Here is a 19,442-nt window from a genome sequence, read left to right as displayed (position 1 = left end):
CACTAGAAGACATAATGAAATCAGGAAATGCTGCTCCAAGGGTAAGAATCCAAACACTGAGCCCATGTCCTTGAACCGAGGCCTCCTATCAGCACTTCAGGCAAATCCTAGATCTGCCAGGACCAAAAGAACCCTTGATTTCTATACTCAGAATAACTAAGACTGCAAATATCACTCTACCTAAAGACCACGAAGGACCATGCAGGCATGGCTCAGGTGGGTGAGGGAGCAACAGGCCAGGGTAAGAAATTTCTATTTCCACACCTCCCTAAACATATCCTCCGTGAGCTTTTTTTTTTTTTTTTTAAGTTTATTTATTTATTTTGAGAGATAGAACACAAGCAGGGCAGAGGCAGAGAGAGGGAGAGAGAGAATCCCAAGCAGGCTCTGCACCATCAGCACAGAGCCCGACATAGGGCTCCATCTCACAAACCATGCAATCATGGACCTTAGCTGAAACCCAGAGTCACACACTTAAACGACTGAGCCACCCGGGCATCCCGCCCTGCCCCCGCCTCCATGAACTCTTGACAGATTCTGAGCTGGCCTCGTTCCAGGTTTGCAATCACAACTGGCCTCCAAGGACATGCTGATTCTTCTAACCTGATATTCTAAAATTACAGACTGGTAGGCCGGGGAATTTTGCTATTATCTAATTTCAGATCTAATTTTGCTATATATCTAATATACAGACTGGTAGGCCGTATTTTGCTATTATCTAATTTCAATCCCCATTTTAGAGGTTAATAAATTTAGTGCTGTTTGGGGTCATAAAGATTGTTAAGAACAGAGTTAGAGGCCTCTTGATTTCCAGGCCAGGACTGTGTTCACTGTACCACATTTAAGGAAAAATAAGCTTAATGTTAAGAGATCTTTTTGAGAATGGAAACCTAAAGAAAACAAACAAAAATTTAAATGATTCTGCCTGAAATCACCCCACTATCTTTTTCAAAGCTTCATGCAGCTTCTCTGAAATCAAGCAGCTAAAAATATTAATAGACATGCAATATAAGGTGTAACTCTTTCCATGATAGTCTTTTTTAATGGTGGCCTAGCATTCTACCCTTCGGATGTTCTGTATTTTGTTCAATCAACTGCTTCTTACTAGATATCTAAGCTATTTCTCTTTTTTACTACTCACTTAGTGGACTCACTTGTTAATGAATCGATGAGAAATGTTTACATTTATCCACTTACAAAAAATCTGTTGGGGCGCCTGGGTGGCTCAGTCGGTTAAGCGTCCAACTCTTGGTTTCAGTTCAGATCATGATCTCATGGTCATGAGATCGAGCCCTACATCAGGCTCTGCACTGACAGTGCGGATTCTTGGGATTCTCTCTCTCCCTCTCTGCCCCTCCCCTGCTCTCTTCATCTCTCTCTCAAAATAAATATTAAACACTAACAAAAAAAAAGTTGTACAAATAGAATTGTTTTTTTTTTAGAACACATCAAATTCTACATTGTAACTACCCCCAAAGCCAAACATTTCCTCTTCTCCACCTCCCTTTATTCAAATCTTAAATATTGTCCCAAATAACCATGCAAATTCATCATGACAAATTACCTGCATTTAAAATACACAATCCCTTCATGGCTTCCATCATGCTTTCCTCTCGCGGGATTGTCCCATTCCACTCCTAGCCAGAGTCCTAGTAGAATAAGAGAAACCAGGTAAGCAATAAGGGATGACAGAGATCATTAACACTCCTTTTTTCTGCAAGCCAATACAGTTTGCGCCAGAAACCGTATCGCACAGACACTACTGGGGGAGAAAAGTATCTTTGGAAAAGGACAAGCTAACCTCAGAGCCGGGACTGCAATCAGCAGATACAATGGCATGTTTGGTTCAGAAGCCGACAAAAATTACAACTGCAGGAAACAACAAATTTACTAAGCACTTACTGAATGCCAGAAACTTTCTTTGCATTTTCTCATTGGTATCCTTACAACAGACATTTCAGCTTTGTAAAGCAGATTCTTCTTCTTACCTTCTTTTTACCAGTTCCCAAGCAAATACACAAGTTTTTTTCAGTCCTGGTCTAGTAATCTGCTTTTCACAAAATAAAAAAATCTATATGTAAATGGTCTTCATAGTCAACATAGGTAAAATAACTTGCCCGAAGTCAGACATCTTCAAAACCAGGTCATGCTAACTCCAGAAGCCAACTCTTACCCATCACACTGTGCTGTGTATAACTCGCACCTTATATTTGTATAGCACCTTACAGTTTCCAGAGCATTTTCTTTCCTTTCCCTCCTCCCTTCCACACCAGATACAGCACCGTGCTAGGTGCAAAAGACAGAGAGTTTCACTTCTGGATCAGCCTTCTTGGTGAAAAATAGAAAAGCTAGATAAACTTTTTTTACAGCACACTTAATTTTTTTTTTAATGTTTATTCATTTTTTTTTGAAACAGGGAGACAGACAGACAGAAGCACAGTACAAGTCGGGGAGGGGGAGAGAGAGAGAGGAAGACACAGAATCCAAAGCAGGGTCCAGGCTCTGAGCTGTCAGCACAGAGCCTGATGCGGGGTTTGAACCCATGAACTGTGAGATCATGACCTGAGCCGAAGTTGGATACTTAACCAACTGAACCACTCAGGCACCCCTAGATAAACTATTTTCAAAAATCATTTTACATATTGGAGCACTTCGGTGGCTCAGTCAGTTAAATGTCCGACTCCTGATTTTGGCTATATAAAATGAAGAGTTTCAGAGGCACATGGGTGGATCAGTCAGTTAAGTGTCAGACTTCGCTCACGTCATGATCTCATGCTTTGTGAGTTTGAGCCCCACATTAGGGCTCTCTGCTATCAGTGCAGAGTCCACTTCAGATCCCTCTGTATCCCCTACCCGGCCCCACCCTTCACTCACTCACACTCTCTCTCCCCCTCACTCTCTCAAGGAGTAAAAAAAAAAAAATTTTTTTGATTAAAAAAAAAATGAAGAGCTCCAAATAAATAGTAATGATGGATGCACAATGATGTGAATGTACTTAATACCACTGAACTGTACTTAAAAATGGTTAAAAAGGGGGTGCCTGGTGGCTGAGTCAGTTGAGCATCTGACTCTTGGTTATGGCTCAGGTCATGATCCCAGGGTCATGGGATCGAGCCCCACATCAGACTTTGCAATGAATGTGGAGTCTGCTTGGGATTCTCTATCTCCCACACTCTGTCCCTCTCTCCCACTCATGCCCTTTCTCAAAAAAAAATAATTGGGGCGCCTGGGTGGCGCAGTCGGTTGAGCGTCCGACTTCAGCCAGGTCACGATCTCACGGTCCGTGAGTTCGAGCCCCGCATCAGGCTCTGGGCTGATGGCTCAGAGCCTGGAGCCTGTTTCGGATTCTGTGTCTCCCTCTCTCTCTGCCCCTCCCCCGTTCATGCTCTGTCTCTCTCTGTCCCAAAAATAAATAAACGTTGAAAAAAAATAATAATAATAAAAACTAATGGTTAAAATGGTTAGTTTGGTCATGTACATTTACAACAATTAAAAAAATATGTATACATATAAAATATCTCTTTGAAAGCACCAGAAAGCTACTAAGGCAGTGAAGAATTACAAGGCTGATGTGGAGAAGAGGGAAACCCAAAGAGTTGAACTAATAAGCATGTAGAGCAATCTTTTCCCCTTGAGGCATCTGATAATTCTGATAGAAGAAGCTAAAAAGCTGAACAGACCTTTGGACAGATTTCAGGGGCTTAAGAAATCAATATTGAAAATCACAGCCTCCCAGGTAAGGTAAAAGTTGCCGAGAAACTCTAGGATTTGTACTGGGCTCAAAATGTCTTCATTCTAAGAGTAAGGAGGAATCAACTCTAAATAAACTAGCCCTTGTAGGGATTAACGGCCAACTTTAAATAATCTCATTCTCAGATACGTTTAAAGTGATCTGGGATTGCTACTGACCCTAGCTACATGCCAGAGCAAATTTCAGTCCTCTCTGGAGGAAGATAACACTATTGCAAAGCTCAAATTATGTTTTCATAGTAATTTCTGGCACTTAAAAAATATATAAGAAAAAGACAAAGACATACAAAAAGACAAAGACTATGTGACTGAGAACCAAGGAAAACAACAGCCAACAATAAACAGATTAATCAGACATCTGCATGATGGAGTTTTAACTGTATTTAATATTTGCAAGAAAAGCTTGAGAATTTTGCAGAAAAGTTTAAAACTCTATTTTTTAGAATCCTAAGTAAAACTCCAGAACTGAAAAACACAATTCAAATTATAATCTAATGGATGGAATTTTCAAATAGATTATCCTAGGGGCACCTGGATGGCTCAGTGGGTTGAATGTCTGACTCTTGGTTTGGGCTCAGGTCATGATCTCAGTTTTGTGGGTTTGAGCCCCCACATCGGGCTCTGCACTGGCAGCATAGAGCCTACTTGAGGTTCTCTCTCTCCCTCTTTCTCTCTGTCCCTCCCCCACTCGTGCTGTCTGTCTTCCTCAAAATAAATAAACCCAAGAAGTTAAAAATAAAAATAAAATAGATTATATCATACATTATTAAAAAACAGGTCAGAAAAAATATAGAGAATGAAGCCTAGTGATGAGGGATGAAAAACAAGGGCTAGAGTGGAAGAGACTTAAGGGCATAATGAAAAGGTCTACTACATATATAACCGAAGTCCCAAAAAGAGAGGAGAGATTGTGGAAGAAGTAATCTTTGAAGAAATAATGACTGATAATATTATAAAGCTAAAGAAAGCCATTAAGCCACAGACTCAAGAAGCTCAAAAAACACCAAAGTACAAATGCAAAGAAAACCACACCCAAGCACATTAGGATACAATTGCCATACACCAAAGACAAAGAGGAAAATCCTAAAACAGCTGGGGGTGGGGGAGAGGAAACAGATTACCATCAAAGGAAAACAACCAGATCAACAGCTGACTTCCTCGTAAAGACAGTAAAAGCCAGAAGACAAATGAATGATTCAAAACACTGAAAGAAAGTAACTGGTGATCTGGAGCACTGTAATTGGTGAAAATATCCCTCAAAAAGTGAAAGTGCGCAAGGGGCCCTGAATAGCCAAAACAATCTTGAAGCACAAAGTCAGAGGACACACTTTCCAGTTTCAAACTTACTACGAAGCTACCGTAATCAAAACAATGTGCTGGCATAAGGATAGATGACATACAGACCAATGGAATAGAATTTCGAGACCAGAAGTGAACCCATAAATGGTCAACTGATTTTTTACAAAAATGCCTAGTCAATGGGGAAAGGACGATCTCTTCAACAAATCGTGCTGAGGCAGCTAGAGATCCTCATACAAAAGAAAAAATGTGGACCCCTACCTCACATCATAGGACCCACATAGATCACTAATATAAGGGCTAAACTCATATAACACTTAGAAGAAAGCTTAGAGATAACGCTTCATGACCATGGATTTGGCAATGGATTCTTAGAATACCAAAGCACGAGCGACAAAAGAAATATAAATTGGACCTCACAAAAATTAAACACTTATTTGCAAAGGACATGATCAAGAATGTGAAAAGACAACCTACAGAATGGGAGAAAATATTTACAAATAACTCATCTGATATGGGCTTAATATCTAGAAGATAAAACAACACCTAAAACTTGATTACAAAAAGACAAGCCAACTGATTGTAGTTTTGGTTTGCATTTCTCTGGTGGTAAGTGATGAGGAACATCTCTTCGTGTGTCTGTTGGCCATCTGCATGTCTCACACCTGTCAAAAAGGTTAAAATAAAAAACACAAAAGGTGCTCCTGGGTGGCTCAGTCGGTTAAGCGGCCAACTTCAGCTCAGGTCATGATCTCTAGGTTTGAGAGTTCAGGCCCCACGTCAGGCTCTGTGCTGACAGCTCAGAGCCTGGAGCCTGCTTTGGATTCTGTGTCTCCCTCTGCCCCTTCCCCGCTTGTGCTCTCTCAAAAATAAACTTAAAAATTAAAAGAAAACACACAACGGGGCGCCTGGGTAGCTCAGTCGGTTAAGCGGCCGACTTCAGCTCAGGTCATGATCTCGCGGTCCGTGAGTTCGAGCCCCGCATCGGGCTCTGGGCTGATGGCTCAGAGCCTGGAGCCTGCTTCCGATTCTGTTTCTCCCTCTCTCTCTGCCCCTCCCCCGTTCATGCTCTGTCTCTTTCTGTCTCAAAAATAAATAAAACGTTAAAAAAAAATTTTTTTTTTAATTTAAAAAAAACACAAAAACAACAGATGTTGGTGAGGATGTAGAGAAAAAGGAAACCTCTTGCACTGTTGGTGGGAATGCAAATTGGTACAGCTATGTGGAAGACAGTATGGAGGTTCCTCAAAAAGTTCTAAATAGAACTACCCAGCAATCACGCTACTGGGTATTTACCCAAAGAATACAGAAACACTATTCAGAGGGATACATACATCCCTATGTTTATAGCAGCATTCTTTATAATAACCAAGATATGGAAGCAGACCAATTGTCCATTGACTGATGAAGGGATAAAGATGTGGTATATATACACAATGGAGTATTATTCAACCATGAAAAAGAATGAAATCTTGCCATTTGCAATGGTATGGCTGGAGCTAGAGAGTGTAACGCTAAGCAAAATAACTCAGAGAAAGACAAATACCATATGATTTCGTGGAATTTAAGAAACAAAATAAGCAAAGGGGAAAAAGAGACAGAGACAGATCAAGAAACAGACCCTTAACTATAGAGAACTGATGATAGTTACAGAGGGAAGGTGGGAGGGGGAAATGGGTGAAATAGCAGAGGAGCACTGGGTGATGTACGAAATTGTACACCTGAGAGTAATACAACACTATATGTTAACTAACAGGAATTAAAACTTAAAAAAAAAAAAAAAAAAAAAAAGACAACCCAACTGAAAAATGGGCAAAGGACTTAGACATTTCTCCAAAGAAGATATACAAACGGCCCAAAAACGTATAAAAAGATGCTCAGTGTCATTAATCATTATGGAAATGCAAATCAAAACCACAATGAGATACCACATCATACCTAGTAGTACAGCTATAATCAGAATAATGGAAAATAAAAATAAAAATAATCATAATAATAATGGAAAGTAACAAGTGCTGGCAAGGATGTGAAAAAGCGGGAACCCTCCAACATTGCTGGCGGAAACATAAAATGGTGTTGTCACTGTGGAAACAGTTTGGTGGTTCCTGAAAGAGCTAAATATGACCCACCGATTCTACTTATAGCTATATAACCAAAAGCGTTAAAAAGACTCAGATATTTATATGCCAATGTTCACTGCAGTATTCGCAACAGCCAAAAGGTAAAATAACCCAAATATCCATCAACAGATGGACAGATCAAATGTGATAAACATACCAAGGAATACTCAGCCATAAAAAGGAAGGAAGTTCCCACACATGCTACCTGGATAAACTTCGAAGACATCATGTTAAATGAAATAAGCCGTCCCGAGAGGACAAACACTGTATGGTTCTACTTAAATAGTGACTATTCTAGATACCTTATGTAACTATAAAACTTAAAAATGGCTAAGATGGTAAATTTTATGTATATTTTACCACAATTAAATATTTCAACAGGTTAAAACAGGGGGGAGGAGGAGATGGGATAGGTGGAGCACAGAAGATTTTTAAGGCCGTGAACCTACTCTGTATGGTATGTGTCATTATGAATTTTTCCAAACCAACAGAACATACAACACCAAGAGTGAACTTCAATGGACTTTGAGTAATAATGATGTATCAAGACAGGTTAACCAATTGCAGCCAATGCACACTCTGGTGGGAGACGCTGATAACTGGGTGGGGTGGGGGGTGGGGGGTGGGACAGGAGGAAATCTCCCTACCTGCTATTTTTGCTGTGAGCTTAAAACTACTCTAAAAAATAAAGTCCAGGGGCGCCTGTGTGGCTCAGTTGCTTGAGTGTCTGACTCCTGATTTCATCTCCAGTTAGTGAGATCAAGCCCCATGTCAGGCTCTGTGCTGATAGTGCAGAAAGAAAATAAAGTCTATTCAAAAATAGGTTAAAATGGAAAGATTCGTTACATATATTTTACAACAATCAAACTTTTTTTTTAAATTTTTTTAACGTTTATTTATTTTTGAGACAGAGACAGAGCATGAACGGGGGAGGGGCAGAGAGAGAGGGAGACACAGAATCTGAAACATGCTCCAGGCTCTGAGCCATCAGCACAGAGCCCGACGCAGGGCTGGAACTCACGGACCGCGAGATGGTGACCTGAGCCGAAGTCAGACGCTTAACCGACTGAGCCACCCAGGCGCCCCAACAATCAAACGTTTTTAATGAAGGGGCGCCTGGGTGGGTCAGCTGGTTAAGCGCCTGACTTTGACTCAGGTCACAATCTCAGTTTGTGAGTTCGAGGCTCACATTGGGCTCCGAGCTAACAGTGCGGAGCCTGCTTCAGATTCTCTGTCTCTGCCTCTCTCCCTCCCCCTCCCCCACAGCACACGCAAGCTCTCTCTCCCTCGCAAAATAAATAAACATAAAAAAAATGTTTTAACAAAAAACGGTCAAGGGGCACCTAGGTAGCTCAGTCAGTTAAGCGCCTGACTTCGGCTCAAGTCATGACCTCCTGGTCTGTGAGTCCTAGCCCCATGTTGGGCTCTGCGCTGATGGCTCGGAGCCTGGAGCCTGCTTCAGATTCCATGTCTCCCCCTCTCTGTGCACCTCCCCTGCTCACATTCTGTCCCTTTCTCTCTCTCTTAAAAAATAAAATAAACATTAAAAAAAAATTAATGGTCAAAATCTTTTATATGCGTGTTACAATTTAAAAATTAAAAAAATTTTTCAACAAAGAAAAATTAATAGGGGTGATCCTAAGGGTAAAGAAACTTATCCCAGGGGTGCCTGGGTGGCTGAGTTAAGCGTCAGACTTCAGCTCAGGTCATGATCTTGCAGTTTGTGAGTTTGAGCCCCATATTAGGCTCTGTGCTGACAGCTCAGAGCCTGGAGCCTGCTTCAGATTCTGTGTTCTGTGTCTCCCTCTCTCTGCCCCTCCCCTGCTCATGCATACGCACGCTCTCCCTCTCTCTCAAAAATAAATGTTAAAAATATTAAAAGAAAATTATCCCAGATGAAAATGTGAAGATACAGAGGGGAACAAAAAGAAAAGAGTACATATATGGATAACTCTAAATTAAATAAAAATATAAATAATATCAGCTCTTTGTGTTTAACAGGCACAAAGATTAAAATATCCAGCATATGCATTAGAAGTGGGCAAACAGAATTAGTATTTCGAGTATTCCAAGGTCTTTGCATGAGTCCACAGGAAGAAGTAAAATTACTAATTAGACTTTTGTAAGTCAAAGATGCATGTTTTTATCTCTATGATAATTACTCAATAAAAAATGCATGAGTACCAAATTAATAGAAAGGAAAAACAGAGCTTAAAAAATAATCCAGTAAAAGGGGGAAAAGGAGGGAAAAAAGGACAGAGCACAGGCAAGACAAATAGAAAGCAAATAGTAAGATGGTAAATATTAACCCAAATTATCAACAAACAAATGAAACAAAAAATGACTAAATGTTCTAATTACAAGAGTCAGCAGAAATGATCACTGGGATTTTTACAGGGATCAAACAGAATCTGTAGATTGCTTTGGGTAGTACTAGCCGGTTTTAACAATATTAACTCTTCCAACCCAGGAACATGTGATGTCCATTTACTTGTGTTTAATTTCTCCCAGCAATGTTTTATAGTTTTCATTGTGTAAGTTTTTCACCTCCCTATTTAATTCCTACGTATTTTATTCTTTTTGACGTGGTATATGCATGCAATGGAAGATTATCCGGCCTTAAAAAAGGAAGGAAATTCTGCCACATGCCACGACATGGATGAACCTTGCAGACATTATGCTGAGGGAGATACACCAGTCAGAAAAGGTGAACACTACAGTCAAATTCCTAAGAAACAGAATGGTGGTTGCCTGGGACTGGTGAGAGAGGAGGATGAGACATTACCATTTAATGAGTATGAGATTTCAGTTTTGGAAGATAAAAAATGTTCTAGAGATGGATGATGATGATGGCTGCACAACAATACAAATGTACCTAATGCTACTGAACCATATCCTTAAACAATGTAAAAAAAAAAAAAAAAAAAAAAAAAAGTGGGGGGAGTGGCAGGGAAAAAAGGAGAGAGAATCCCAAACAGGCTCCGTGCTGTCAACGAAGAGCCTGACATGGGGCTCCATCTCAAGAACCATGAGATCATGCCCTGAGCTGAAATCAAGGGTCAGACGCTTAACCGACTGAGCCACCCAGGCACCCCTAAATTAGGAAATATTTTGAACAGGGGCGCCTGGGTAGCTCAGTTGGTTGAGCGGCCGGCTTTGGCTCAGGTCATGATCTCACAGCTCGTGGTTTTGAGCCCCGCGGTGGGCTCTGTGCTGACAGCTCAGAGCCTGGAACCTGCTTTGGATTCTGTGTTTCCCTCTCTCTCTGCCCTTCCCCCACTCATGCTCGGTCTCTCAGAAAATAAACATTAAAAATTAAAAAAAAATTTTTTTGAACAGAATGATAAAAATACTACACATTGAAATCTGGGGATTGTATCTGTAAGTGGCATTTTGAGAGAAACTTATGGACTGAAATGTATAGGTTAGATAGAAGATCGAAAATAATCATCTATCTCAAATGCTGAGCGGAGAAAAACGAGCAAATTAAACCTACAGAAAAGTAGAAGGCAAGAAATAATAAAGAGGAAAAACAAACAGGAGAGCAAAATAACCAATAACCAACAGTTTCTTACCGTAAAACATCTCAAAGATTTCTAACAGGGACAGATGTGAAAACCAGCAGCCATTATATAAAGGAATAAATCTTGGAATAAAAGAAAGTACAGGTGATATGGAAGCATAGATAAGACAGATAATAAGGCCAGTGGGTAGGAAAGATACGCAGAAAGAAATACTAACAGGAGGCAAACCTTGAAGGGAAAATATGCGAGCCCAAGGCAGAGTGGAGAGTTCAGGACCTATTTAGGGAACCTCAAAAAAAAAAAAAAAAAAAAAATCAAGCTACAGCTGGAGGTGGGGCCCAGGGGTGGGGGCAACAGTCATAGCAGGAGAAAAAGACTAGCAGGGGTGAAGAGAGGCTCAGCCCTAAGATAAAACCTTCGTACAACACGGTAAAGAGCTTCAACTTCATCCTGCTTCTCCTGGGAACCCCTATTTAAGCAGCATGGAGAGATAGGATCTCCATTTTAAAGATAAGAAAATGAAGCTGTGGGGAAATACGTCACTGGCTAAAGGGAAACGTTCTTCCTCTAATCTCACAGCACTTCTGAAGGCAGATGTGTGGGTTTTTCCTCACCACACAATTCTCCAATTCTTGGCAGACAAACTGGGTGTCCTACAATTTAACTCAAAGCTGACACTGCCTGCCTGGATCAGCGCGGACCCCTTGGATGAAGGGCTCAGTCCCCTAATAATGACCCCACTTCAGACACCAGTCCTAAGTCCCAGGTTGTCGCCCGGACTTCTCAGCAACCAGTTATAAAATCAGGGGTTTCCACATCCGTTACTCGCGTCTGACAATTTGCTAGAACTGCTCACAGAACTCCAGGAAACCGTTACGTTTACCGGTTTATTATACAAGATAAAACAGAGAACAGATGAACAGCTACATGAAGAGGTACACAGGGCGAGATCCAGAAGGGTCTTGAGTGCAGGTGTCTATCCCTACAGTTTGAGGTACACCACCCTCTCACCAGACTAGAAACCCTCCAAACCCCCCAGTTTAGGGATGTTCACGGAGACTCCATCGTGTGGGCATGATTGACTATTCATCTCCAGCCCCCCTTCCCTCCCCAGAGGATGGAGGTGAGGGATGCGGGGGTGGGGGGTGGGGGTGGTGATGGTGAAAGTTCCAAGCTTCTAATTAAGGTGTCTTTCTGGCAACCAGCCCCTACCCTGAAGCTACTTAGGGGACCCCAGTCACCAGTCATTCATTATCATACAGAAAGACGCTCATCACTCTGGAGATTCCTTCTTTAGAAGCTCTTGGTGTTGGGAACAGGGGTGGAAGACCAAATGTTAGAACATGTGAAGTTTTACTAAAACGTAGTCAGGAGGTTTCACAGGGGGAGCACTCACGCTCTACCATCATTGGTAGTCAAATGCAGACAGGAAGAGCGGAACCGGACTTTACATGGACTTGACCTTGCACCCAGATCCTCCTCTCTTATTCCAGCCAGAAGAAGAGACATTTTCTTTATCCCCTGGGCAACAGCTCAGACAATGAGTAGCCACCATACTTCATACTCTCAGTTTCCTCCAATGGACTTAGTTTATTATTTTTTTTAATGTTTATTTACTTTTGAGAGAGAGACAGAGTGTGAGCTAGGGAGGGGCAGATGGAGAGGGAGATATAGAATCTGAAGCAGGCTCCAGGCTTCGAGCTGTCAGCACAGAGCCCGACGTGGGGCTTGAACTCACAAACTGAGATTATGACCTGAGCTGAAGTCAGATGCTGAACCAACTGAGCCACCCAGGTACCCCCAGTGGACTTAGTTTATAACAGACTTCCCGACTTACTCCTTTCCTCCTTAAAAAAAGCATGCCTCTCCTTTATTCCCTTGGACTTGCCCATGGATTTTGCCACAGCTTATTTGTTCTGGACTACAGTTCTCTTTTATTCCTAAATAAGCCCATCTTTTTCCTTTTTTAAACAGACATGTTTTTGTTTAAAGTGATCGCTATAGCCAACATGGGGCTCGAACTCACAACCTTCAGACCAAGAGTTGCATGCCATACCAACTGAGCCAGCCAGGCAGGGGGCTTATTTTATTCCTAAATAAGCCCATCTTTTGCTGGTAAAATAACAGGCAGTTTTTATTTTTAAGTTTAACAAAAGATGCTCCTAGCATCCCCTACCACACAGGAAATTACATGGGTTTGGGGGAGGAGTTTTATGTCAGAAACCAGAGGCAGAGACCAAATATATTTTTCTTATTAGGTCACACTTGCCAAAATAACACAGCAAAAAAGGGCCAGACACACTTCTTTTGTGTCTTAACCCACTTTTTGTCAAACAAAGCCCTTCACGGAAGAAATATATACAACAAATGTTATTCATCATAAAAGTTGTCAGAATGAATGGAGTTGGTGGACATCACTAGGAAGGATGCACCACACAAGGCCATTCTTCCACCCTGTTCCTTGCAGGAACAAGTCACTTCTCAAGCTAACACAGGTGGAAAACGCAAGGCCCTCATGCAACTGTGATCAGCTGTAAGTCTGGTGAAGCATACCTACTGTTTGCCAAGTTATTATCCAGTCCATTAACGACAGACTAGCAAGTACAGAAAATCAGTACAGATGGGAAAACGGACAGAAGTGGCAGCTGGGCAGGACCACGGCATCAGTCAGTCCCAACACTGTAAGATCCAGGCTTCTGCCTTCTACATGCCATGGGTGAGAAGGCCCTATTAGCTTCAGTCTACCAAATTCAAATGTGCAAAAGACTGAAGCAGATGCTAGAATATAGGTTTATTAGTTTACAATCATAAACAAAACTGTTACACAAACCAAATATTCTGGCCAGCATGAGCAGTTCATTCTCTTCCTGGACATCAAGACACATGAAAAACCAACTGCAATCAGAGCCTTCACTAAAATCACAAGAATTAAAAATAATGACTCCAATGAACCAGCAATCATATTGCTTAGTATTTACCCAAACGAGTTCTACCCACACAAAAGTTAACGCCCAGATATTTACAGCAGCTTTGCTCATAATTGCCATAACTTGGAAGCATGGACAAACTGTGCTATCTCCAGACAATGCAGTGTTATTTAGCATTAAAAAGAAATGAGCTATCAAGCCATGAAAAGACATGGAGGAAATTTAAATGCATGTTACTAAGTGGAAAAAAAAAAAAAAGGCAATCTGAAAAGGCTTCATACTGTACCATTCCAACTATAGGACTTTCCAGAAAAGGCAAAACTATGGAGACAGGAAAAATTATCAGTGTTTAGGGAGGAGGAAGAGATGAATAGGCAGAGCACAGGGAATTTTGAGCCAGTGAAACTACTCTATGTGATATTATAATGGTGGATGCAGGCCATTGTGCATTTGTCAAAACACATAAAATGTACAACACCCAGAGTGAGCTCTAATGTAAATAATGGACTTTGGGTGATAATGAGAAATACAGAGAATCTTCCAGCTCCATTAAGCAATACTGCTAATCTGATTTATTCAGTGTCAATCTTTACAAAATTACTTGCAGAGAGGGCAGGTGTTTAGGGCCTCCTACTATTGACAATGGCTTATAGCTGAAACAAACTCAGTTTTAATACTTTGGGAGCTGGACTCATACAACTATAAGATTAGTCTAAAATGCCTCAAGTTCTTTGAAATTGTGAAGTAGGTTGTTTTTAGCACCACCCTAGGCAGTCTTGCTCCAGGAATATGCCAATGCACTGGGAAGTAGTGTTTTGCTTTTGTAATCTGTAACTTGAGAGTATCTAAAAAACATGCAGTTCACTTACAATTGAAAAAAAAAAAAAAAAATGGAGGGGCCCAAGATGGCATAACAGCATGGAAGTTTTTTTGTCTCTCGTCCCTGAAATGCAGCCAGATCAATACCAAACCATCTTGTACACCTAGAAAACTGATCTGAGGATTAACACAACAATCTGCACAACCTGAACCACAGAACTTAGCAGGTACATGGCATGGAGAGGTGAACTGGGGGAGAGGGAAGCCGTGGAAGGAAGGGAGCTGTTTTTGCTTCTGGAGAGAGGACAGAGACAGGGGGAGAGTATGGGAAAAGCACCCCCCCACCCCTGAAAGCAGCTAGAGAGAAAGAGGAAGAGTGGAAACAGCTGCAAGGGACTGAACAAAAAAGGGAGAAAGGAGAAAGAAGAGTGTTTAAATTCCATTAAGACTATAAATAGGGAGTGCAGAGTCTGAAACTCCGCAGCTTGATACCTGGTGGTGCTCTGGTGGGAAGGGCGAATCCACAGGAGCAGAGCGTGAGGTTTGAGGGGTCCTTCAACCACATGGGGAGAGGCGGTTCCCCTGCAGGGAGGATATTTGGTACAAGCTGTGTGGCCTCCCCACCGGCAAAGGTCCCAATAGACCCCAGAGATCAACCACATTCGCTGGTGTTGGAACAAGGACATCAGGGGTGAAGCCTGGCACCAGATGTGTGTTGTGATTTACCATAATCTCTGAAACACTGAGGCTACACAATCGTGCGAACTTTTTCTGGGGCAGGTGGGCACCCAGCCACTGTTCCGTGAGACCCTTCCCCAGAGGGTCTGAGCAAGTCAAGGCCGCAGTCCCTCAGAAAGTGAGGGGATGGGAAACACAGCCCCATCTGAGACAAAATTCAGGAGGGAGGTGCTGTCTGGCAGCCCGACGGCTCGGTCACAGACAACGCAGAAGCAGGGAGAGGATGGAAGCTGGAGACAATGGAGGGGCACTTGATTGCCGGTCATGGAGAGCACAGAGTTCTGATACTAGAGCCTGGCTAGCTGGGTGACGCCATTTTCACCCCTCGCGGCACATGCACATACACGCCTACTCACACCACAACGATACGCCCCAGTAAATTAAGCAGCACCATCTAGTGGAGAATGGAGCCATTACACCAAGCCTTGGCCAACTGCGCCAATCGCGCTCTTTAGAACATCAGTCTCTCCGCCTGCTTAGTTTACAGACTATAAAGTACTTCATATTTTGACTTCTAGGGGAAACTGCATGTAATTTCAATCGTATTTCATTCTGTTTGCTGGTCCATCTGTTCAATTATTTTTTCTTTTCTTATTCTTCAATACAGAAAGAAAAAATTTAATTTTAATTTTTTGTTTTTATAAAAATGATTCTTAAATTTTTACTTTTTTGTAAATTTTTAAAATTCTATTTTACATTCAGTTTATTTTATTCTTTTTTTCAAATTTTCAAATGTTTTCCTTTTTTTTTCTTTTCTTTCCCTTTTTTGTCTAATCTATCAAGCTTCTTTCAACAACCAGACCAAAACACAGCTAGGATCTAGCATCCTTTGATTTTTTGTGTGTTTTTAGTTTTTTTATTTTTATTTATTTTTTTACTTTTTTCCTTTTCTTTCTTCAAAATGAAGAAACAAAGGAATCCACCCCAAAAGAAAAAACAGGAAGAAATGACAGCCAGGGACTTAATCAACAGATAAAACAGATACAAGCAAGATGTCTGAACCAGAATTTAAAATCACAATGATAATACTGGCTGGGGTTGAAAATAGACTAGAATCACTTTCTGCGGTGATAAAAGAAATAAAAGCTAGTCAGGATGAAATAAAAAATGCTATAACTGAGCTGCAATCTCAAATGGATGCCACAGAAGCAAGGATGGTTGAAACAGAGCAGCTGCCAATCAGTGATATAGAGGACAAATTTACGGAGAATAATGTAGCAGAAAAAAGGAGGGAGACCAAGGCAAAAGAGCATGATATAAAAATTAGAGAATTCAGTGACTTATTAAAAAGGAATAACATCTGAATCATAGGAGTCCCAGAAGATGGAGAGAGAGAAAAAGGGGTAGAAGGTTTACATGAGCAAATCATAGCGGAAAAATTTCCTAACCTGGGGAAAGACGCAGACATCAAAATTCAGGAAGCACAGGGGACTCCCATTAGATCCAACAAAAACCGACCATCAACAAGGCATGTCATACTCAAATTCACAAAATACTCAGGCAAGGAAGAATCATGAAAGCAGCAAGGGGAAAAAAGTCCTTTACTTAAAAGGGAAGACAGATCATGTTCACAGCAGACCTATCCACAGAAACTTGGCAGGCCAGAAAGCAGTGGCAGGATATATTCAATGTGCTGAACCAGAAAAACATGCAGCCAAGAATTCTTTATCCAGCAAGGCTGTCATTCAAAATAGGAGGAGAAATAAAAAGTTTCTCAAACAAAAACTAAAGGAGTTTGTGACCACTAAACCAGCCCTGCAAGAAATTTTAAGGGGGACTCTCTATGGTGAGAAAAGACCACAAACAAATAACAAACAGACCAAAAGCAACAAAGACTTGAAAGGACCAGAGAATACCACCAGAAACTCCAACTCTACAGGCAACATAATGGCAATTAATTCATATCTTTCAGTACTCACTCTAAACATCAATAGACTAAACGCTCCAATCAAAAGACATAGGGTAACATAACCGATAAGAAAACAAGATCCATCTATATGCTGTTTACAAGAGACCCATTTTAGACCTAAAGACACCTTCAGATTGAAAGTAAGGAGGATATGGAGAACCATCTACCATGCTAATGGTTGCCAAAAGAAAGCCAGAGTAGTCATACTTATAACACACAATCTAGATTTTAAATTTTTTAATGTTTATTTATTTTTGAGACAGAGAGAGACAGAGCATGAACAGGGGAGGGTCAGAGAAAGGGAGACAAAGAATCTGAAACAGGCTCCAGGCTCTGAGCTGTCAGCACAGAGCCCAACGTGGGGCTCGAACTCACAAGCTGTGAGATCATGACCTGAGCCAAAGTCAGATGCTCAACCAACTGAGCCACCCAGGCGCCCCATACAATCTAGATTTTAAAATAAAGACTGTAACAAGAGATGAAGAAGGTCATTATATCATAATTAAAGGGTGTTCCACCAAGAAGATCTAACAATTTATAAACATTTATGCTCCAAACATGAGGACACCCAAATATACAAATCAATTAATCACAAGCATAAACAAACTCGTTGATAATACCATAATAGTAGGGGACTTCAAGACCTCCCAACAATGGAGAGATCATCTAAACATAAAATCAACAAGGAAACAATGGCTTTAAATGACAGATGGACTTAACAGATATATTCAGAACATTTCATCCTAAAGCAGCAGAATACACATTCTTCTTGAGTGGACATGGAATATTCTCCAGAAGACATCACATACTGGGACACAAATCAGCCCTCAACAAGTACAAAAAGATCGAGCTCGTAATGTGCATATTTTGAGACCATAATGCTATAAACTTGAAATAAGCCACAAGAAAAAATTTGGTAAGATAACAAATACTTGGAGACTGAATAACATCCTACTAAAGAATGAATGGGCTAAGAAAAAAGTTAAAGAGGAAATTTAAAAAGTACATGGAAGTAGGGGCGCCGGGGTGGCTCAGTTGGTTGAGTGTCCAACTTCGGCTCAGGTCATGATCTCACAGTTCATGGGTTCAAGCCCCACAATGGGCTGTGTGAGGACAGCTTGCCTGAAGCCTGCTTCGGATTCTGTGTCTCTCTCTCTCCCTGCCCTCCCCTGCTCATGTTCTCTCACAAAATTAAACATTAAAAAAAAAAAAAAAAAAAAAGTACATGGAAGTCAATGAAAACAATAACACCACAGCCCAAAACCTCTGGGTCATAATAGGGTAGTATATAGCAATCCAGGTCTTCCTAAAGAAGGAAGAAAGATCTCAAATACACAATCTAACCTTACACCTTAAAGGGCTGGAAAAAGAACAGCAAATAAAACCCAACACCAGCAGAAGATAGGAAATAACAAAGATTAGAGCAGCAATCACTGCTATCGAAACCAAAACAACAGTAAAACAGATCAATGAAACCAGGAGCTAGTTCTTTGAAAGAATTAACAAAACTGATAAACCCCTAGCCAGTTTGATCAAAAAGAAAAAGGACCCAAATAAATAAAACCAAGAATCAAAGAGGAGAGATCACAACCAACACAAAAATACCAACAATAATAAGAGAATATTATCAGCAATTATACACCAATAAAATGGGCAATCTGGAAGAAATGGACAAATTCCTAGAAACATATAAGCTACCAAAACTGAAACAGGAAGAAATAGAAAATTTGGGCAGATCCATATCCAGTAAAGAAATTGAATTAGTAATAAAAAATCTCCCCAAAAACAAGAGTCCAGGGCTGGATGGCTTTCCAGGGGAATTCTACCAAACATTTAAAGAAGAGTTAACACCTATTCTTTTCAAGTTGTTCCAAAAAATAGAAATGGAGGGAAAACTTCCAAACTCATTCTACAAGGCCAGAATTACCTTGATTCCAAAACCAGAGATCCCACTAAAAAGGAGAACTATAGACCAATTTCTCTGATGAACATGGATGCAAAAATCCTCAACAAGATACTACTAGCCAACCAGATCCAACAATACATTAAAAGAATTATTCACCACAACCAAGTGGGATTTATACCTGGGATACAGGGCTGATTCAATATCCATAAAACAATCAATGCGACACATCACGTTAATAAAAGAAAGGACAAGAACCACATGACCCTCTCAATAGATTCAGAGAAAGCATTTGACAAAATACAGCATCCTTTCTTGATAAAAACCCTCAATAAAGTAGGGATAGAAGGATCATATCTCAAGATCATAAAAGCCATATATGAAAGACTCACCACTAATATCATCCTCAATGGGGAAAACAGAGCTTTCTCCCTAAGGTCAGGAACACTGCAT

At 40.8% G+C, this 19,442-nt stretch overlaps 1 protein-coding gene across 3 annotated transcripts in view; it reads right to left on the bottom strand.

Moving 5' to 3' along the window:
• Positions 1 to 19,442, bottom strand: part of TBCE (tubulin folding cofactor E) — a 91,987-nt gene that overhangs the window by 38,052 nt on the left and 34,493 nt on the right. For all 3 annotated transcript variants that reach the window (XM_019418951.2, XM_053910205.1, XM_053910206.1), the window contains exon 3: positions 1,565 to 1,649. In XM_019418951.2, coding sequence (XP_019274496.1) covers positions 1,565 to 1,649 — 85 coding nt within the window. The remainder of the gene's footprint in view (positions 1 to 1,564; positions 1,650 to 19,442) is intronic.

The sequence above is a fragment of the Panthera pardus genome, unplaced genomic scaffold (assembly GCF_024362965.1).
Source record: "Panthera pardus isolate Hobbes unplaced genomic scaffold, ASM2436296v1 HiC_scaffold_22, whole genome shotgun sequence".
Lineage (NCBI taxonomy): Eukaryota > Metazoa > Chordata > Mammalia > Carnivora > Felidae > Panthera > Panthera pardus.
Note: the sequence above shows the minus strand (reverse complement) of the source record. Positions and strands in the feature narration are given on the sequence as shown.